The following is a 22,920-nucleotide window of genomic DNA, read 5'->3' as shown; positions in this document are numbered from 1 at the left end:
TGCCAAGTGGGGTAAGGATGTCTTTGCCCAGTTTTGATGGTAAAGGTATAGAGTAGTCACCGCTTGAGAAGGGCATGATGCCAGAAACTCAGCAGTGAGGGTCAGGATCACCCCCCACCAAGGAAACCATCTAGATTAGCAAAAGTGCTAGTGAAACATGCAGGGAATCTGGAATGGGCAGAAGAGGAGGGCAGAAATGGATACGTTTTGGCTTGGAGACCAACTGCAGAGCCAGGGCTTGCAATTTTGTCTCATCTTTCACTTGTAAGTTTCCCCAGGGAAAGCTGACCACCAGGATTCTGGAAGAGCTGCTCCCAAATACCGCTCTCAGAGCTGTATTGCATGATGCTAGTGATCTCAGCTGTGCAAGGGGTGGACAGTAGGGGATGCTGTGGACTGTCCAGATATCTGACCCCATCCCACCTCTCCAAGACCAAAGCACTCGTGCCCTCAGCTGCTGGGGAGTATGGGCAGATGATAGCCCTCAACTGAAAGAGTAAGGTTATGCCCTATTCCTGGGGACAGCCTGCACCCAGGGACTGGCTGATAATGATCAGTTGATAAGAAGATCTAAAGGTCCAGCCCCTTTGCCTCAATATGGGAAAACTGTTGGGCCATCCCAGCTTCAGGGCTCTCCGTGGGACAGTTGTGACTGCATGGCAGTTCAGCTTCTCTCTCGGTCTAATCTTCTTGCCTTCACTCTCCTGAGGGCACTTCTCAATACATTTCTTACATGCCCTTCTCTATCTCAGAGTCTATTTCTCAGGGGAACCTGAGTCCAGGTGTCTTATTAATAGTCTCTTTCTTTCTACTCATGCATTTCTCTAATTTACTCCCACCGTGTAACCAGAACAGCTTCTTAACAAGAGAAATCGGAGCATGTCACTCCCTGCTAAAAATCTTCCAGTAAATTTCATTTGTTCTTGGAAGAATATTTCAATTGTTATTATAAGGTTCCACCTCATGCAATGCTTCCCACCAATTCAGTCTCTTCTCCTTTCTCTCCTTTGCTACTGTGCTTCATGCCAGTGGCTCTCCTTCTAGTCCAGGAATTCTGAGTTGAGTTTAGTAGGCTCCTTTTTTGGCCAGGACTTGAATTGGATAATCGAGTTCTGCCAATGGAGTGCCTGGCACAAATTGGCATCCAAAAAGCATTTATTGAGTAAATGAATGTCTAGGAGATTAGAATCTAAAGAGAAGGAGCTATTTCATTTCCAGGCCATGGGCGTTGGTCCACAATGCATCACTGAGAAATATCAGAGGGCAAAGGGAGGCAGCTGAGGCTGCACTTCTTTGACTTTTTGTCTTTATCTGTGAGAAAGGGTAGAATCTGGTGAATTTGGTTTTTAGAACTTCATAAGACTTCATGCAATTTTCTCTCATTGGAATTTCTGTTGCAAACTCCTAAAAAAATCCGCAGAGAGGCAATTCTGCCCTATAATGAGACTTACCCCCATTATGACACAATATAAATGACTGTAATTCCCTGCAAACCTCAGGAGGTTTATTTCATCTGTCTTAGTCCTTTCCTGATTGAGGTACTAGATGCTTAAACCAACCTTGCCTCTTACTTTCTCCCTGGTTATGGCCTATAAATTCTTAGTCAGCTTCACTCTGACACAGATGAATGGGCCCTGGAAGCCTGCTGATCACGTCTTTGCAGAATGCTATGTGTGACGTTGAGTCCCCCTAAAATCATATGCTGAAGTCCTAACCTCCAGTCCTAACCTACAGTTGCCTCAGAGTGCAACTGTACTGAACATAGGGTTTTTATAGAAGTAATCAAGTTAAAATGAGTTCATGAGGGTGAGTCCTGATCCAATATGACTGGCGTTCATAAAAAAAAGAGGAAATAAGCCAAGAGGAGTGTCTCACACCTATAATCCCAGCACTCTGGGAGGCTGAGGCAGGCAGATCACTTGAGCCCAGGAGTTCAAGACCAGCCTGGGGAACATGGCGAGACCCCATCTCTACAAAAAAAAAAAAAAACAACCCACAAAAATTAGCTGAGTATGGTGGTGCATGCCTGTAGTCTTAACTACTTGGGAGGATGAGGCAGGAGGATCACTTGAGTCTGGGAAGTCGAGGCTACAGTGAGCCGTGATTGCATTACTGCACTCCAGCTTAGGTCCTGTCTCAAATTCAGAAATTTGCGTACAGAGACAAGCACACAGGGATAACATCATATGAATGTGAAAACAACCATCTACAAGCTGAGGAGAAAAGCCTGGAATTAGCTCTCAGAAGGGATCAATCCTGCCAACATCTTGATCTTGGACTTCTAGCCTCCAGCACTGTGAGATAAGACATTTCTGATATTTAGTCTGCGACACCTTGTTACAAAAGCCCTAGCAAATTAATGTGTGCAATCTGTGTCTGAACTCTCTGACACATGAGAGGAACAGATTTGCCCAAGCCAGGGCGGATGGTTTCACAAGAATCCCTGTAGATCATCAGTCCCCAACATTTTTGGCACCAGGGACCAGTGTCATGGCCGACAATTTTTCCATGGATAGGGTATGGGGGAGGGGATGGTTTCAGGATGATTCAAGCTCATTATATTTCTTGTGCACTGTATTTCTACTATTATTACATTGTAATATATAATGAAATAGTTACACAACTCACCATGACGTGGAATCAGTGGGAGCCCTGAGCTTGTTTTCCTGCAACTAGACGGTCTCATCTGGGGGGGATGAGTGACAGGGACAGATCATCATCAGGCACTGGATTCCCATTAGGAGCTTGTAACCTAGATCCCTCACATGCACAGTTCACAATAGGGTTCATGCTTCTGTGAGAACCTGATGCCACTGCTGATCTGACAGAAGGTGTGGTGCGTGGGTGGGGACCCCTGCTGTAGATGATGTAATGTTGCGGAGGTAGACCAAAAACTATCAAGTTTTTCCCAGGAGCCCGTGGCAGATTTTCTCTAAAGTTTCAGTGGACAGCGCTGCACCATGTGCTTGCGCTGTAGCCATAGGCAGGGCTGGTAAAGTCCTCTGGTACAGCAAACCCTGGGTGTGCTCTCAGTGATGAAGGCTCTTTCCAAGATCATGGCTACTTAGAATCCTCAGGCTGGTTCTATTAACCCTAAGAAAATGTGGGCCTTGCCTTTCTGGTGCTTGGTGAAGAGTGTCAAGAAGCAAGGCATCTTTGACTAGGCGATTCATGAATTTAGCTCCTTCTACGTGCCAGTCATCCTTCTAGATCTTAGGAGTACAGACTTGAAGGAGGCAGAAAAGCTCCCTATTTTCATAAAGCTTACCTTGTAGGGGTGGCAGATGGGCAACAAGGCAAAGACAAGTTATGGCCAGGCACAGTGGTTCATGGCTGTAATCCCAGTGCTTTCAGAGGCCATGGCTGGAGGATCACTTGAGCCCAGGAATCAGAGGCTGCAGTGAGCTATGCTTATGATTATGTCACTGCACTCCAGCCTGGGTGACAGAATGAGACTTCGTCTCAAAAAAAAAAAAAACAAAAAAAAAAACAAGTCATGATAAATCCTTCAGGGAGTGACTGGGCCCAGGTAGTGTTTCATCATGACAAGGAAAAATTGGAAAGAGGTGACTGGGACTTCTTCAAATTTAAATATTACTAAGTTATTTTTGCTTAGAAAATATCAGGTAAAATAAATTCATATTTTGGCATCAGATTAAGCAATGTTAGAATTTTACACTTGGCATGAATTTGGCAAACAAAGACACAGTTGCTCAGATCTTGGTGGGTTCTGGTTTTTTCCAGCTTTGCAAACCAAGGTGAAATGTCCCAAATTTGGAAGATCTCTGGCTGGCATCCACATTGGACCCAGTAATGCTACCTCATGTCATACAGCTGATTAAAATGTGCAGAGGAACTAAAGTACCCACAGAAGCTTCCTTGCTTCCAGGACTGGGACTACTCCAGGATCCTTCTGAAGGATGCCCTCTGCTCCTCACCAGGTTGTGACCTGCATTACCGCCACAGGTGTGATGCTGTTGTCTCAGACTGTAATCCACCCATTTTTAAAAGGGCTTCTCTGTATACCTATTAGCATAAACCTCTTTCTCACTCGTTGCAAGTCTAAGCTTCTCTGCAGGTAGTAGCTCCGTTAGGTGAAACTATTCCATTCCTAACAACTTTCGCACTTTCAAAAAGAGAAGAAAATAACCCAAAACAGGCCAGGCGCGGTGGCTCATGCCTGTAATCCTAGCACTTTGGGAGGCCGGGGTGGGTGGATCACTTGAGGTCAGGAGTTCGAGACCTACCTGGCCAACATGGTGAAACTTCGTCTCTACTAAAAGTACAAAAATTAGCCGGGCGTGGCGGCGCATTCTTGTAATACCAGCTACTCAGGAAGCCGAGGGGGGAGGATCTCTTGAACCCGGGAGGTAGAGGTTGCGGTGAGCCTAGATGGGAGGCAGAGGTTGCGGTGAGCCGAGATCGTGCCACTGCACTCCAGCCTGGGCGACAGAGCCAGACTTTGTCCCCCACCCTCCAAAAAACCCAAAACAGAGGACAAATATTTATACCTCATATCCCTACATGTTTGCAGAAAGGTTCTGCTTTGAGCTGAATCCGTATAATATTCTGACAGGTGATATCCTAACATCATTCCACATTTGCCTCTTTGGCATCCGGAAAAGAATCCAGTTTTAATTCCTAAACACCCCATCATCCTAAATGCTTCGGCAATGGTCCTTAACCACCGTGTCCCCCCACCCCAAGATAGTGCATTCTTCCCCATCCACCCCCACCTCAATATTCCCACTCCTTTATCCCTCACTCGTGTTCCAGTTGGGACTCTTGCTGGTAGGGTGTCTAGAGGTGCGGTCAAAACCGTCTTAATGGACAAAGGCAAAAGCCATTTAAAAAAGAGATGGGGGACATGTTTTCATTTCACTCGGATCCTCTGCCCTATTGAAGAGCGCTTTCTGCTTTCCCGGTGAGTATCAGAGTATTCTACCATATTTGTTTTTTTGGAGAGAAACATGTAAGCCTCAAATATCCTAGGAGAGGTCCTGTGCTATTTGGGGGTACTCAGTGAAGATTTCAGGTACATACAACGCACTTGTCTGGAAGCCTGTGGAGAAATGTAAAAAGGGGTTTCTAAGGAATATTTTGTTTCCTTTCTGCTCCATTTGAAGTTTTCTGCTAACTTGCCCCCGACCCCGCAACTGCTCACGACCTCTGTCAAAGTCAACCTTTCCCACGCGTGGAGTGAGTTACGATGCATACTCGGGAGTTGCATAAAAGTGTTTGAGAAAGGGAGATGCAAAGTTGAATAAAAGTGTTTCCCGGGAGGGGCCGAGCGGAAAGCAGCAGGTGGCCGGGGCGGGTGGAACCCAGCGCGGGCGCAGAGCGTCTCTGGCGCGGGCATTCGGTGCAACGGGTCCGCGGGAGTCTTGGATGCGCGGAGGTCCCGAGATCGGGGTAACGGACTGGGCTGCGGTCGCGGCCGGGTGAGGTTGGGAGCGGAAGGCGGCGGCGGCGGCGCCTGGGGGAGGGCACGTGCCCTGTAGGTCTCCCACAAGGGCGCAGCCGTGCGCTGCCTCAGGGCGCGCAGTGTTGACCCGCGTCCTAGCAACAGGCGGGCGCCGACTGCAGGGGGGCAGGGCGCTGCAGGTGAGTGCGGCTGGGGGTCTCCACGCTCACCCCCGCAGGGGTTCTGCAGCCGGCCGCGTGGATCGGGAAACCGAGGCAGCTCTCTGGCCCCGCCGCTGCCGCTCTCGCCTGCTCCCCTTTCTCTCCCGGGGACCAAGACCCGCCCCCTTCCCTTCTCTGTCCCAGCCCCATCTCACTCCTTCCTCCCCGCGAGACCCTGCCTCGGCCCTAGGTTGGGGACCGTCTGCTCCTCAGTCCCTGCGCCCCTCTCTGCACTACCCCGGCCCCATCACCTCCCGGATCCGCTCTCCACTTCTCCCGCCGCTTCCCTGCCTCTCCTTCCCCCAGCCCGTCTTTCTCCTCCGCCCTTGCAGCTCTGCCTCCCGCTCCCAGCGTGGTTTTCGCCGTCCCTTTCCTCCTCGTCCCCTTACCGAATCCATCCCTGGAAACTTAGGGTCTCAGCTCTGACGCCCCCTTCTTGTAACGAGTCTGGTGGGGGGCGTCATCCCACACTAGGCTTAGCTTTGGTTTTACTTAGGGCCCTGTTCATGTCATGTCTAAAAGTTCGATTTTCTGTAGGTCTTACTGAGTAACTTCTGCATTCTCAGAAAGCCGTGTATGCGTGGACTCCCGGTGGATGTTACCAACCACGTTCATAGATCTCAGAGCTGATGGCTGCCTTTCCATAGCCCCCTAAGGAATTCGGTTGTGCTTCTGTTTAAGTGTTAATGACGTGATTCCCGAATGGGTTTCATTTCACTAATGATGCTGGAAGCTTGAAATTGACCCTTAGAAAGAAAAACAATCTATGGTATCTATTGGATAAAGAGAAAAATGAGTGTTAAGTGATTCCCAGTTTATGTAAACATCCCAGTTTATGTAAACACGTAACCAAAACTTTTTTCCTTTTAATCTTTAAATTTTCTTTCTTTACTTCAAAGGTATGTGCTGTGTATTTACATGGATTCATTTTAACTATGGTTCTTAAGCCGAAAGAGCTTGGCAATGGGTAGAAACTGGGGAGCAACTGGTTTTGATTTTAAAATCTTAGTTTTGAGTTATACCGACCATTTTTGAACACCATTTATTTATTTATTTATTTTCTAATAACATTGATCTTGCCTTCTGGATTGTCATAGGCCACCCTGAGGTTTTCTTAAGCTGACCAACCTTCTTGAATAAAACTTGTGCATTGCTACGGTTCACTAGACTTGGAAATACAATTTGAATAGGTTCAAATGTTACATTTCTGTCAAAATTTATCTTGACGAAAATAACGATTTTGCATTTCTTAATTCTGTGTTAAAGGTCCTTCAAGAAGTTACTATGTGGTATGTTGACTACCATAGCGTTACATAATCTATTTAATTTCGCATTTTTTCTTTAAAAATGTGCAAGAAGCAATCTTTATAAGATTACCAAAACAAATGTTATACTTAAGATTAAAGACAGACAGAACTGTTCACCTAAGCCTTTCTGTATAAGATAAAGCTATCTGCACTTATTTCACACTATTTTACACTGATTTGCACTTATTTTACACAACAATGGGAAATTCAAGAGTCTCACACATACATATCAGAACATGTTTATGTGTTTAAATCTAAAGCATTTCTCATCGGTTAGCAATAGAAACAAAATGCTGGAATACTAAAACAAACGCCCAGAACAAATTCGTGCACTAACTTCTACGCTTTATTTCATGAACACTTTGGTATATATGTTTCTGGATTAGTTGTTCTCGACCCTATCTGATCCAGTACTTGGTTTTTATAACAAATATGTTGTAAGGCTGCTTTGCTATCCTGAAATCAATATCATATATTATAATCCTACATATTTAATATAGTTTTAAATATTGATAGCATGCTAACTGTAAAATGAAAGAAAATAATTGTAAGAAAATATCGGCATGTAAACGCTCAAGTACCACTACACTAGAATATATAGGGAAGTAGTCAGATGTCCAGCCTTACACAGAATGACTGTGAACACAGCAGCCTCAAATGCAGACTGATACAGATGTGCCATTGCAACTTAAATTTCTCAAATAACATTGCCATCAATGGTGTCATTTTCCAAAATGCTGAGCTCTTGGTAAAATTCCACATAAAACAAAGTATATACAACCTTCCTTTCATTTATGATAGCTACAATTCTGGAAAATTCAGGGAGTAATAAAACTGTGACAAAATACTCTGCAATTTTTGCAAAGTGCAGAAAAATTCTAGGCTCAGGTAGTGCTTATCCGAAGTTTTTCACTTACCAGATGCCTGGAGGTTACAGCAGAATTCTTCCTTCTGAGGTACTGTCCTGAACAGAAGGATATTTTACATTGTCGGTCCTCAACACTAAAGGCCGATAATGCCCCCTTTCCTATCATGTTGGTAACTAGACATCTCTATAATATTTCTATACTCTTTATCAGCAGGAAGTACTGCCCTGTTGCCATCCAGTGATCTCCTGTGATTGAATTTTATAGGTAGTTCTAAGATTTAATACAGTACAGAATGTAAAATCTCCAAGTCTAATCTTTGTACTTTAAGCCTTTGTAATAATGATGGGAGAAAAAAGCCAATTTTATTCTATATTTAACTGTATAACCATTCTTCTAATATTTTGGAAGAAAGATTTTATCAATAAGTGCTATACAAATGAGAAAAGAAACAAGTATAGATTATCTGCCAAAAAAGTCTTAAATGTTCATTATGAAGTCAGAACTTGCTTTCTAACTTGGCTCTTATTTAACGTTACAGATTTTGTTACTTTTTAAAAGATCTTCTTTTACAGACTAATTTCTATTTAGCCAATGTGAAATTTGTCTCGCTTGAATTGGTTTTAAATTTTACTGCTAGACTCTTCTGATAACTAATTTAGATAAAAAGGCTGAGTGAGTCTCACTTATTCCTACATCTCTCACATTAACTCTTCAGAAGGTTGTGAATTACAGTAAAATGTCATCTGGGTAGGATATACAGGCAGGGAAAATAGTATTTGGATTGTCCACATATTCTGGTAATAGGATCAATGTGTCCTATATCGATTTCCAGAAAAAAAATTATATTTCACAATACTGTTCTTATTCTATTTTTTTTTTTTAACTCAGAAGGCACTTGGGGAACCCAGAGCTATCAGAATCATGTTCTTCAGTCATCATTGTGATGATGCAGATATTATCACTATAAGAAAGTCGGGATAACAGTATTCAGTTTAATAGTGTAATTCTAAACAGTGTGTGTCCTAGCTCAAAGGAATGTTTGTCCCTGAAACTGCTGGCTCCCAACAGAGCTGTGAACAAAAGCCCTTAATACCAACCTCTTCCACTTCTTTGTTTTCCACTCTTGGAGTTTTCTGTTTGGGTTTTATGCCTATCTGTTTGAATCGTCTCTCTTAGGTCCCAGGGAAATTAGAAAGAAGTTATTAATTTCAGGGCAAATACCAGAAATTTCTTAAATACTAGTCAGTTTTACCTAGTGCTGGTTTACTACTTCATTGGACTGAAGAGCAATTAGATAATTTTAAAAAATCAATCTTCCAAGATTAATAAGCAGAATGTGGGGTGGGGAGTACTAGCTTAAAGTCTTGAGAATGAAAAATGTTCCAAGGAAAAGGTGGATGCTATTGTCTCTTTCTCTTTTGACTCTGATGTAGTGCGTGTGCTAAGCTCAGGTCTGAGCACTGGCAGATCCCATGGGTGTGGCTCTGATGAAATTGGCACAGTGGACTGCTGCCGGACATGGAACTGGCACCCTCGAAATCACCCCTCTAAATGAAGCGGTATTGAAAGAAATTATTATGTTTGTGGAGAGTTTTATCTATAAACATCCTCAAGAGGCAAAATTTGTTTTTGTGGAACCACTTGAGTGGAACACAAGTGTGGCGCCCTCAGCATTTGAATCAGGTTATGTTGTCAGGTAAGCCAGTTACTTGCTTCTAGGATTTGATATCTTCGTTGTACATATTATTATCGATTGGTTCTAGGTTTGGGGGCAAGTCACCTAACCTCTCTGAACCTCAGAAATCCTCTAAACCAGGGATTGTGAACCAGAGACACACAGGTGAAGTCTGAGGATATTCAGCTTGGCCAACACAGTATCTTTCTAAGTTTTAAATTTAAGTTTTCAAATTAAACAAAATTTTATTTTTGGTGGGTAAATTTCTTTTAACAGGGCATCCATTATCCAGGTCACTACACTGCCAATATTTATTGCTGCTTTATGCCTGGCCTTTCCACCCATATGTGAGTGTATATATATATATATATATATATATATATATATATATATATATACTTTTTAGAGATGGGGTCTCACTATGTTGCCCAGGGTGGTCTCAAATTCCTGGTCTCAAGTGATCCTCCTGCCTCAGCCTTCTAAAATGCTAGGATTACAGGCATGAACCACCACACCGGGTCATCCATATTCTTCTGAATTTTATTTCTATAAATGTTCTATATAACATTTATTTCTATAAATGTTCTATAAATAAAATTCTATAAATTTTATTTCTATAAATGCCATTTCTATAAATGGCAGGTACTTCCATATTACCTGCCAGATGCCAGGAGCCATTGGTTTCATGACCTCTGATGTAGACGAAATCTCTTCTGGTATTTAAATTGATCAATTCCTGGGATAGAAGCAGGAGGCAGCGGGGAGGGGTGATGAGTGATGAATTTTGATTTTGCTCAATATAAGGGAGAGAATTCTTAAGAATTACTCGTGTCCTCAGATTAGAGCCTTTCAAATCTGAGATGAAAAAAAATTTACTTCTGTCTCAAACAGTGAAATTTCAATCTATCTCATTCAAACATGGCTAAAATATATATATATATACACACATACGCATAAATTATGTGAACAAATTAAATATAATTGTATAAGAATGTATTATTTCATTAAGCATTATAATTATACAATAAGCAAGCTAACAAATACACATACACACACACGCACACACACACACACACATATATATTTTTGCCAGCCTCAGTTTATTCTGCACCTTAGGCATTCTATTTTCTACCACCTTGTTCTTCTTTGTTCTGGATATGAACTTTTAAAGTCTGATCATATCAAAAACAGTTCCCTAGCTAGCCAAAGCTTCCTGTAGATGCCTTTTCCCTTTTCTCCCTTTGGGATTATTTGTGAGGATAAAGTCAGAATTTCATTTTTAGAACTGCAGCAAAACCGTTCTTAAACTGCATTTCAAGAGCTCTTTAATTCTTCTATTGGTCGGCCTTCTCTCTGAGTTGTTTGAAGTCATATTTATTTATTTATTTTTTCTGGAGATGGAGTCTCGCTCTTTTGCCTAGGCTGGAGTGCAGTGGTATAATCTTGGTTCACTGCAACTTCCACCTCTCAGGTTCAAGCGATTCTCCTGCCTCAACCTCCTAAGTAGCTGGGAATATAGGCGTTCGCCACCACGCCTGGCTAATTTTTTGTATTTTAGTAGAGATGGGGTTTCACTCTGTTGCCCAGGCTGGTCTTGAACTCCTGAGCTCAGGCAACCCGCCTGCCTCAGCCTCCCAAAGTGTTAGAATTACAAGTGTAAACCACCACACCTGGCCTGAAGTCTTATTTTTTTAATGGTGCATTTTATTTCTAACTGTGCCAGTGGTAACTTTCTTCAGAAGTGCTTGTCATTTCTGTATTGTTCAGCTTTTTCCTAACCTTTGAAATATGATCTCCTACATAAAACAAATTAAAAACATATTAACTACTTGGCTGATCACGGTGGCTCACACCTGTAATCCCAACGCTTTGAAAGGCCGAGGTGGGCAGATCACCAGAGATCAGGAGTTCAAGACCAGCCTGGCCAACATGGTGAAATCCTGTCTCTACTGAAAATACAGAAATTAGCCGGGCGTGGTGGCACGTTCTGTAATCTCAGCTACTAGGGAGGCTGAGGCAGGAGAATTGCTTGAATCTGGGAGGTGGAGGTTGCAGTGAGCCGAGAGTGCACCACAGAACTCCAGCCTGGGCGACAGAGAGAAACTCCATCTCAAAAAAAAATTAATATTTTTTTATAAAAATGCATTTAAAGCAGATGACAGAAAAGAATATCATGATTGTTTTGCCTCTGTACAAATTTTGTGCTCTAAGCACAAACATGATCACATCTGACCCCTAGTTAGGTGGGCTGTGACACACACCTCTCAAATCTATCACTATTTCCCCCTATTCTTGTCCAGATTCTTTTTGCTTTATTTCCATTCTTGTATCTCAGCACACAGATATTTATGTATTTATTTAAGACAGGGTCTGGCTCTGTTGCCCAGGCTGGACTGCAGTGGTGTGATCATAGCTCACTGCAGCTCAAACTCCTGGGCTCAATGGATCCTCCCACCTCAGCCCTTCCAGCAGCTAGGACTATAGGCACATACTACTATGCCTGGTCAATTTTTCTATTTTTTTGTAGAGACAGGATCTCACCATGTTGCTCTGACTGGCCTTGTACTTTTGGCCTCAAGAGACCCTTCTGCCTTGGCCCCCTGAATTGCTGGTATTTCAGACCTGAGCTGCTGTGCCCAGCTTTGCATGCAGTCTTTATGCACAGTGTTCCCTCCTGAGAAGGACATTTTGACATTTTGAAACAATTACCCCTTCATTTTTATACTTCTGTCATGTTTACTATGCAACTTTTCCTTGGGCTAATTTCTCAATCCATTCTTTTTGTGTCTGACCGTTATTGATATCTTTGATGTTGGAAGGGTAGAGAGAGGTATTGCTGTTGTATTTGAAGGAAACCATGCTTGCCTGGCTCTGATGAAAACCAAGAGTGCCTTGAAGAAGGCAAAGGGTACAGCTGAGATTTTGGTCATAATGGAAAATACCAGATGCTTTAATATCCATGTCTTGACTGTGCCCCTTGGTCTACTCCCCAAACCAAAGAAAGTTCGGTAACCCATAGCCACTCAGTGTTTGCTATGAAAAGTGATGTCAACCAGAGATATTCTCAATTGCCCAAAGAATTTATTATCAAAACAGTCCCCATGACCTCATTCATTGCCCTTTGGACCAAGCACACTCTTTTGGCTTCTCTGCTGTTAGTACACTATTATACATTTATTGAAAGTGGGGAAGCTACTTTCCTTCCAGACAGGACTCAGGTCTGGGCATCCATGTGTAAGGCCAAGATTATCCTGAAAGATTTGAACTTGGAGTCTCCGGATGTGTTTCTACCAAATAGGAATGTCTTTGGATACTTTAAAGTAAAGGCGGATGCCTCTCCTTGTGGGTAGACCTCTCAGGCCTCTTGTTCCAAAACAAGTTAAGTTTTATCTACACTGGAATTCTGCCAAAGTAGATAAGCTACCCCTTTTTTGTTGGTCTCTGCGGACATTGATGGCAATATATTTATATTTGTGGCCTTAGTTCTCACTTGATGTTGCACATTCCAAATGCACTGTGGGCAACAGTCAATAAAAGTTTGATCATCCTTTTTCTGATTAGGCTAATGAGCATCTGATACTGAAAATGATATTTTAGTCACACACTGGAAAGGTTTTATGTTTCATCAACCGCCTTCTGTCCTTTTGTGCAGATCGTTATTAATTGAATAGATGGGCATAGCCCTGTTCATGTTAAGTAATTGTCTTTTCCTTAGAATGATTCCCAGTGTTTTCATCATGTTATAACATTTGTCATCATCTCTCCACATTTAATTTTGGGGTGGGGGCTGGAGGTCCAATAGCTCTACTTTCATTTCAAGGAAATCATAGATCTCTTTGTATTATCATTTGCAATTGCTTTTGTTCTTATCAGACAGGATGAAATTAATAGTCTTCCTAAAACACCTCAGAATAAAGCTTAAATTTGCTGTAAACTAAGAACAAATGACACCACTCAATGGCAATGCCATCTGTGGTACATAGAACCCAGGCACTTTGATTCTTTCTAATGTAGCTTGGGAAATTTATAAATTGGATAAGTGCTCAGAATCACATGGTGAAAATGTTATTACCTGATTTTTTTTCCTTCTCTGGTAGAACTACAGTATGATTTTGAATCAAATGTGCTATAATATTGCCATATTTTATCTTTAAATCTCACTCTACTGCATCTCAGTGATATATATGCGTCGAGATAAAAATATATTCTGGTAGGAGTTGGGACAGGAAATCAGGTCGCCAGAGCAATGGCTCTTTTCCCCGCAAAAACGCACAATTCACACACAATTTATACCTTTCTGGACCTTAGCTTTGTGATCAATGTCATGAAAGGCTGAATTTACATGATCTCTAAGGTTACACTCAACCTATAAAATAATATTGTTTTATGAGACAATAATTATTGCATTTTGGTAAAATTTCTAAGTCACAGTAGTAGGGTCAGTGGCCGTAAGTTTTGTTACTGAGCTATTTATTTTTTGTCCCTGAGAACTGCTAGTTTCTTAGCTATAGCCTTATTTTCTATGTTACTATTTAGACATACATTTATTAGGTAGTAAGACACTAAATGAGGCCGGGTGCAGTGGCCCATGCCAGTAATCCCAGCACTTTGGGAGGTGGACATGAGAGGATCACTCGAACCCAGGAGTTCAAGGCTAGCCTGGGCAACATAGCAAGACCCTGTCTCTAAAAAATAAATAATAAATAAATAAACAGACCAATAAATAAATAAACAGCCAGGTGTGGTGGCATGCGGCTGTAGTCCCATCTGCTTGGGAAGCTGAGGGAGAAGAATCCCTTGAGCCCAGGAGTTCGAGGCTGCAGAGAGCTATGATTGTGCCACTGCACTCCAGCCTGGGTGACAGAGCAAGATCTTGTCTCTTAAAAAAAAAGGACACTAAACTCGATACTGAGGATTAAAGAAACACGGTGCTTTTCTGCTTCTTGCTTTAGAGTATAAACAGAATTTTTAGCTCCCTTCCACGATTCTGGTTTAAAAGTGTCTCCATCAGGTCATTGGAGTTTTTGATAGCTCATTCTTCCTGACCTTCACGAAATGAGTGCAGCATTTTTCTTTCCAAGAGCTCATTCTTCAGGTGTTAGAAACTGTGAGCCTGAACACTGAAACTTCCTCTTCAAAATCTTGTCGATAGCTGGTGGTTTTTATTTTTTAAATCTATTTTTATTTTGTTTTTTTCAGATGGGGTCTCACTCTGTCACTCAGGTTGGAGTGCAGTGATGTGATGTTGGCTCACTGCAACCTCCGCCTCCTGGGCTGAAGTTATCCTCCCACCTCAGCCTCCCAAGTAGCTGGGACCACAAGCAGGTGCCACCATGCCTGGTTAATGTAGCTGGCATTTTATTTCTGACTTCTCTGTTAAGTTACAGGCTTCATCTGGTGGGAGCAATGAAAAATGTCACCTGTGCCCTTTGGTTTCTCACCAGGAGTTTCACTCTCTCTAGTTAAGTAGCTTGGTATCTTTGGCATTCGGTCAGCCTGTTACTTAGCCCTCTCACCATCCACTTAGTGTAAGTGGCCAGCCCTTGATGTGAGTAACCTTTAGGTAACAGGCCTTTAAGAAATCTCTTAAGTCCTAAGGGCATTATTCCAGAAGCTTAATTTTAGAGAAAATATACATTTTGTGAACAATGCATGTCATTGGCAAGTCTAGAAATATTTTATTCATTCATTTATTCCACAGATATTTACTAAATGTCTTCTATGTGCAGTTCCTATCTGAAGTGCTGGAGATAGGGGCAGTCCCTATCTGCACCCAGCAGAATCAAACTCATAAAGTTCCTCTGTGAGCCCTCTTTTGCTGCTGTAACACATTGCCACAAACCTAATGGCTTAACACACACAAATGTATTATCTTACAGTTCTAGAGGTCAGAAGTCTAAAATGAATCTGAAGGGCTAAAATCAAGGCATCGGCAGGGTTGCATTCCTTCTGGAGGCTTAAGGAGAATTTATTCTTTGCTTTTCCAGCTTCTGGAGGCCCTTATGTTCCTTGGCTCATGACTCATGGCTCATGGCTCCTTTGCTCATGGCCCCACATCACTCTGACTGCTGCTTCCATCAGCATATCCCTGTCGCTGCCTCTGTCCCTCCTGTCTTCCTCTTATAAGAACACTGGTGATTATGTTTGGCTTCCTCCAAATACCCAGAATAGTCTCCCCATCTCAGGATCCTTGACTTAATTTCTATGCAAAGTCCCTTTTGCCATGTAAGGTGACATGTTCATAGCTTCTGGGGATTCAGATGTGAACATTATTCTGTCTCCCCTAGTTCCTATCCTCTTGTTTTTATTCTAATGAGATCATCAGTAATAAGTAATCTGGGTCGGTCAGATTTACTTTTTCTGATGAACTAGCAACATTTTACATCTATGTATCTACATTGCAATTCAAAATATGTTAGATCAGGCCAGGTGTGGTAGCTCACGCCTGTAATCCCAGTACTTTGGGAGGCCGAGGTGTGTGGATCCCTTGAGCTCAGGAATTCAAGACCAGCCTGGCCAACATAGTGTAACCCCGTGTCTACTAAAAATACAAAAATTAGCGAGGCATGGTGGTGCACACCTCTAGTCCCAGCTACTTGGAGGCTGAGGTGGGAGGATTGCTTGAGCTCAGGAGGCAGAGGTTGCAGTGACCCGAGATCACGCTGCTGCACTCCAACCTGGGTGACAGAGGGATACTCTGTCTCAAAAAAAAAAAAAAAAAAACAAAACAACAAAAAACTAGATCAGGTGTTACGGTGTCAGGAGTTTCATCAGAGATAGCCTCCTGTAATACAAAACCTAGACAGTTTAGTTAATGCTGTAAGTGGTAGAAATCTATAGAAATATCACTTCCATGAAAACATCTTAATATTTTTTAAATGCCAACCTGAAAAAAATCATTAAAATGGATGGAAACACAAAGCTAGGAGACTCAATAACTTTTGATCAGGAAGAGTCCATTTAGAAAAACTGCCTGTTATCCCAAGGCAAACCAAATAAAGGAGTTTAGAGTGGGAAAGGAATTCACAGAGAGGATCTAGTTTGCCTTGAGTTTGCTTTTTTTTCATAGCTTTTTTGTTCATAAACACAGTGTAGCCAAGAAAACTCCTAACCACTAATTACTGTGGTGCAAAAATTTTATAAATAAAATAACATTAGAAATCCCCAAAGCATGAATGGTTTTGCAGAACCAATGATTTTTAAAAAGATGCCAGAAATCAACACATTTTAGAAAACAAAAACAAAAACTGACTATTTGAGTTTAATTGCGAATTCAAGAAATTGCTAAAAAAAAAAAATTCTCCCTTGGTTATATCCTATTGGTCACTAGTGTTGCTAGTAAGTTTGAGGATTTAAGATTTTGAGTGTGGAAGAAAGTGGGAAAACAGATGAGCTACTAACCAGATGTATTTATATTTTCTGTATTTTATGAGATATAGGAATAATCTGTCTAAATGTCTTAAATTTAACTTCTACTGGCCTCCAGGTAGCATGAAGCTTTCAATTTTTTATTTTTATTTTTTAGTGAGACAACAGTCAAATCAGAAGAAGTTGACAAAAATGGACAGCCTTTGCTATTTCTCTCTGTACCACAAATTAAAATTAGGAGCTTTGGGCAGCTGTCACGCTTGTTACTTATTGCCAAAACTGGGAAGTTGAAGGAAGCCCAAGCATGTGTTGAAGGTGATCTTAATGCTCCAGTCAGTGATTTGAACTTTTAGAAACAATCTTGCTGGGAAAGTGGGGAAAGGGTGGGAGGATCATTTGTTAGAGTCTCTTAAAAAAAAAATTCTACAATCTACAAGGTAAAAAGTCAAATGTACGACTTCATGAAAATGTTATTAATTTTCCTTGGCTGCAATACTATGCTCCTATCAAATTTCTGCTTTAAAATGAAAGGCCTGCTACCTTACCACTGGTAAGTTTCTAGGTTTCTGATTTTAGCATGTGGTTTGAAAGAGAACCTTCTCAGCTTCTGGAAAGCACAGGGGACTGTAGCCTGTTAGGTCAGTGTCAGGAGAGAAGACAGATGACAAGGGCCGGCCTCTGAATCCACTCTCTCTCGGCATACTGCCAAGGAATAGATTGAATGACAATCTATTTCCTTTAAAATGAATGTAGGCTCTTTCTTTAGCATGAGACAGCCTTTAATAATCTCCCTTTCCACTTTTCTCAGCCATATTCCACTGTGGACTTCACAGCCTTCTGTGAATAGTTACAGTCATTCAACTTTGTGGCAAATATTTTTCTTCTTCTTAAAAATATATGATGTTCGCACTATTATCTAATCATCTAACATGCAAAAAATGAATGTGGTTGCCTGCTATAATTGTGTGGTAAATGTTTCTTATGAGTGGAAATACCTAATCATAGGTGATAATGTATGTGTTCTGCTTTATTGGAATTGTGTGACCAATGGGTTTCTGGCACAAGGTATTTGAATTCTGCCCATTTCTGTGTGAGATGGGAAGATGGTCTTTTTTTTATTTTTATTTTTTAGATGCCAGCCTCAGGATGGCAACCTCTTTTTATGCCTTGCCTATTACTCCTTATTAGGCGAGGGTATCAAGTCCTGAAGAGTAAAGCTGAATTCAAGAAGGTAGTTAATAGATGAAGGATTATTCATTCAATTCAACTCAATTGGTAGATATAATACATAGATTTCTATATAGCTGAATACTTATCCATTCGCTAAATACTTATCCTTTGCTACATTCTGCCATTTCTGCGAGAATTTTGGTATAACCCTTAGTTTCAGGTCCAAGTTGCATGGTACATGGCAATTTGGTAGTCAGGTTTATGCCATTCCTCAGAATCTGCCTGCTCTTTTTGTAAATCTCTGTGTGATGACAGTCATAAGGCTGTTAAGTTGAGATGCTCAATAAATGGTTGATTCCTTTGTCTCCTTTTTGCTGCTCTCCTCTCCCGCAGTGAAGTCCTTTTCTCAGCCTTAAGGTCGTGGCATATCCCATGACCACATGGGAATGTTAATGCCTTCGCTATACTTTTCTTCATTTCATTTAAGTTAAGCTTTCTGAATTAGTCTCATAGGCCTTCCTCTCCACCCCCATCTTAATGCATACATATTTTCATCTTTCTCAAATTTCTCCATTCTAAACAAGGGTTTTCCTCTTTCTCCTTCATTTTCAACCATATTGGTTTTTGACATTAACCAAATTCTGTTTTCAGCATCTCTAGGTTCAACTTTCACATCTATATCAGCCTTGATAATGAATTGGTATTTGTTTTTCACTATAATTTTAATATATATATAAAATTACATTATGTATATATTATATATATGGCTAGATGTGCTTTCCAACTCTAAGATCATATGGCGTTGCAAATATTAAGCCATTTGAATAGTTGCAAAAGAGTGCTACTGGGTCTGTAGGCTTAGGAAAGCATGCTATTTTGGAAAGAAAGCCTTTATAAATACCCGGCACTGCTACACACACATACACACATGCACATATAGTTCTAGTGATGATTCTTCTAAGGAGATCACTATTTCTCTATCTTCAAATAAATTCTGAATATAATAATTGAGTGTGCATTCTGAACAATGCCCCATGGCCAATTAAAAAAGAAAGAATGAATGACTGTCTTGGTCTTTGTGCTATTAGGGAGATATATAGATGATATTACAATACAAACTAGAGCATCTCGTGAGGTAGAAGAAAGTTCCTAAAAGCAATGGAATCTCAGACGTGGAGATGAATTCTAATTGGGTCGTTTAGAAAAAGCTTAATGAAAGAAACACGTCTGAATGGACTTTGAAGGATATATTAGTCTTAATGTTTGTTGTGCTAGAAGACAAGTGGATAATTTTTATTTGTCTCCTTTTTTTTTTTTTTTTTTGGCAGCTAACAGAGACCCCATAGTAAAAATCCTGGGCTCCGATTATAATATAATGAAAGAAGACTCAATTGCATTAAATATTCTTGGCAAAATTACCAGAGATGATGATCCTGAAAGTGAAATTAAGATGAAGATTGCTATGCTGCTTAAGCAATTGGATCTGTACCTCCTCAATCATTCTCTAAAACATATTTCATTGTGAGTCTTTTTCAAAAAGGAACCTCTATTGTATTGAGCCAAGATTGCACCACTGAACTCCAGCCTGGGCGACAGAGCAAGACTCTGTTTCAAAATAGATAGTTAAATAAATAACAAAATATTACAATTAAAATTAAAAAATTAAAAAGGAACCTTTAAAATTAGTTACAAAGTTGCTTTCAGAGTTTTAGAAAAAAAGACACAAGAAAAGTAAAGTATGGAAGTTATTGCTATGGATTTAACTTTATATTTTGTTGGAACAAACAATTTTCCTGGGATTCATTTATTCCAGTTCTAAAAATTAAAAATTGCAGGTAACATCACTAAAACATTCTGGTGGGGTTTCATGCAATTCTGAAGACATTAGGTGGCCTTGTTATTTTCAAATGCTCTCAAGACTATTACACAAATTATTAAATTATAATGCAGATATCATGTAGAGTTTGTATAGCCCAAAGCATGTTCATTTTCTAATATTTTTAGTGTTAGAATATTATCGGCATGAAATAAAGTGAATATTTAATGGAGTACGTTTAATGTTGCATTAAACATGAATCACTAATTACTTGATGTGTTGACAGTGCTGTCATAAAATTATAGCATGGCTAAAATTAACTGCAATTTTAATTACAAAAAAGATATTTCTCCTGATACAATGAAATGTGTTCATATGTTTCCTAGATTCTGTTTAAAGTATTTAAGCTGACATTTTAAACATTTATTTCAGAGAAATAAGTTTAAGTCCTGTGACGGTGAAGAAGGATATAGAACTGCTCAAATGTTTCTCAGGAAAAGGAGACCAAACAGTCTTGGAATCTATTGAATATACCTCAGGTTTGATGTTTTCTCAGGCTCATTTTATGTTATTTACATTTTCATAATTACATTTGCAAAATGCTTTCAATGTCTACATTACAAGAGAAGGTTTAAGAAGGGGAAAGCTTAAAATTTCCACAATATTTATTTTGTGGAAGCCAACACTTTTTACCAAACTCTAGGTTAAGGAACTCCTGTTAATTCCTTGATGATTGGTTTCAGATTATGAATTTTCAAATGGATGTCGAGCCCCACCATGGAGACAAATTCATGGGGAAATTTGTTATGTTCTGGTGAAACCTCACGATGGTGAGACTCTGTGCATTACTTGTGGTGCAGGAGGAGTATTTTTAAACGGTGTAAGTAAATTTTTAAAAACGTAACTAAAGCCAGTGGACTTTGGTTGTTAGCTGTAGATGTCTCAAGGGTGTGTCCCAATGACCACAGAGAATGAATTACTGTTCCGTGGGATAGAAGCAGATTCCTTTGATATATGCTTGCTGGGCAAATCCAAAATAGCTTCAGAATTAGCTGTCTTATTCTCCACTGCAGGTCATTAAGCCAATCTGATAAGAAATGGGCTTCAAAGTGACCCATTCCACTTTATAAATGTCTTTAACGTAATCACTTCACTGATTTGTTACACAGCTTCCAAAGGATAGAAAGGTCAAAAAAGGAACATTGAGATAATACAGATGTCATAACTGCAGCTTGCATCCTAAAAGTTGGAGGGACGAAGGGAAAGAGAGGGGCTTATCTAAATGTAGAAGGTAGAAGACAGTGCCCCATGAAGCTGGGACCCACACCTCTGGGGAGGGTCCACTTCCAGGCTGTGCTGGTCCCCACAGAGTTCAGACCATTTCCATGAGGCAGGGCTCCAGATCTCTGGAGAGTGGGCACTGCCCAGTTAATGCTCGTACCTCGGGAAGAGGATCCTTGTAGAGATGGCAGAGCTGGGACCCGGACCTTTGAAAATGGAGCACTGGATGACTGATAGTGATATTTCCCAGGGGGTGAGGTGAGCCTGTTTCTGGGACTGTGAAAAATCAATGAGCCTGGAAACTGGAACCAACTGTTGCTACTGGAAGCAACTGCCACTGTGTGGAAAGAAGGGCCGTTGCTGGGGTGACTCTAACAGGGACAGTGGGCCAGCAGGAAGCAGCAGGTCCCTCCTCCCTCTGCCAGCCTTTCAGTCTTCCTTTAGCTGATTCTAATGACGGAGCTTAACCTAGCCTGGTGAAAGGAGAAATATGACATTGCAGATTCCTGCGTAAGTAGCACAAAGTAGAGGCTGGGTGGCTGGGCTTTGAGCTGAGTGATAAACAGCACACAGTGTTCTGGATTAAAACACTTTCAGTCTCATCCCTATTCACAGAACCAGCTAGAAGGAGCTTAGCTTTTGCCTCTGCAACATCCTGCCCTCAGTATCTTCAACATAAATTTGGAACTCAGAAACAAAATTCTACAAGGAAGATCCAAGTCCTTAATGGGGACCCAGCCATCACAGGGGACTGCCTGTAGGGTTGTTACATGTTGGCTTGGGTTGGTACCAAAATGCTGGAGCCTGTTTTCTGATTACCTATAGTCATCTTTCTGACATGCCTTTTGGTGCTTTTCTTATTAGCATGACACTGAGCTCATTTCTACAAAGAGGAAGTAGACAAATAAGATTTTGCTTTGGTTTATCATGATGTTTTAGTAAAACGAAATCTCTAATTAGGAATAAAGGGACAAAAGAAGGAATGATTTTCTTTGACCTTCTGGAGGGGGGCAGGGAGTCTTTATTTCTATCAAAGGTTATTATTGATCTACATACATATAACTTATTTAGCATGGAGATATCTAAGTATCCCTTTAAGTTTTAAAAAAATGAAAGACGAGGCCCATAAAACTACTCAATAATTACAATAAAATTTAAAACACATTAGTCATATGTATAGAAATGTTTTTGTGTATACAGTTATATATAACAAACTGCAGTTATATGTATTTATGTACATATAGTTATGTGATGTGTGTGTATACATATATATATATTCTGTTATGGAAGAACAATAGAGGTAGGGAAGAAAAGGAAAATGAGGAAAGGAAAGAGACAAGAAGAGAGAGAGACACATGGGTGTGTGGACAGATCATTACATAGAGATCTAGAAAATAAGCCTATAGCATCCATGCCACAGACAGAAGAACAGAGTGTGACAAACAGAAACATAGGCTTTTCCACGGTTAAATTCTAACCTTGAAGACTTTTATGACATCGTCAACTAAGGCTCGTGAGGTCATAATGCATTTTCAGAGTAGAGGAGAGCGGAGAGAAGGAAGCTCTCACTTCTCTGCTGAATAGCAGAGTGCCTTACATGCATATAGGAGGTACTCAGTAAAGCCTTGCTGAATGAATGAACAATTGAATGAAGGAAGGAATGAGTGAATGAATGGAAAAATAGATAACATTAAATTAAGGGGGAAGGATTTTGCCTATACATTTCCTGTATAAAGACTACCATATAGATCCTTTGGAGATGAAAATAATACGTGTGGTTAGCTTGTGATGTATTGATCAGGTTCTTAT

The 22,920-nt window shown here is 40.8% G+C and overlaps 1 protein-coding gene across 6 annotated transcripts in view; it reads left to right on the top strand.

Annotated features, from left to right (window-relative positions):
- The first annotated feature begins 5,338 nt into the window (after nt 1-5,338).
- Nucleotides 5,339-22,920, top strand: part of ODAD2 (outer dynein arm docking complex subunit 2) — a 196,589-nt gene continuing 179,007 nt past the window's right edge. For 2 of the 6 annotated variants that reach the window (XM_009245208.3, XM_063727518.1), the window contains exons 1-6: nt 5,339-5,412; nt 9,235-9,497; nt 17,002-17,159; nt 19,343-19,535; nt 20,263-20,369; nt 20,574-20,710. In XM_009245208.3, coding sequence (XP_009243483.3) covers nt 9,274-9,497; nt 17,002-17,159; nt 19,343-19,535; nt 20,263-20,369; nt 20,574-20,710 — 819 coding nt within the window. In that variant the 5' untranslated portion in view covers nt 5,339-5,412; nt 9,235-9,273. Of the gene's footprint in view, nt 5,413-5,480; nt 5,605-9,232; nt 9,498-17,001; nt 17,160-19,342; nt 19,536-20,262; nt 20,370-20,573; nt 20,711-20,772; nt 21,622-21,666; nt 22,722-22,920 lie in introns of those variants that run through there. The other 4 variants (XM_054522111.2, XM_054522112.1, XM_054522114.2 and 1 more) reach the window with 4 other exon arrangements.

This window comes from Pongo abelii, chromosome 8 (assembly GCF_028885655.2).
Source record: "Pongo abelii isolate AG06213 chromosome 8, NHGRI_mPonAbe1-v2.0_pri, whole genome shotgun sequence".
Taxonomy (NCBI): Eukaryota; Metazoa; Chordata; class Mammalia; order Primates; family Hominidae; genus Pongo; species Pongo abelii.
This window is presented reverse-complemented; position numbering and strand designations above follow the sequence as displayed.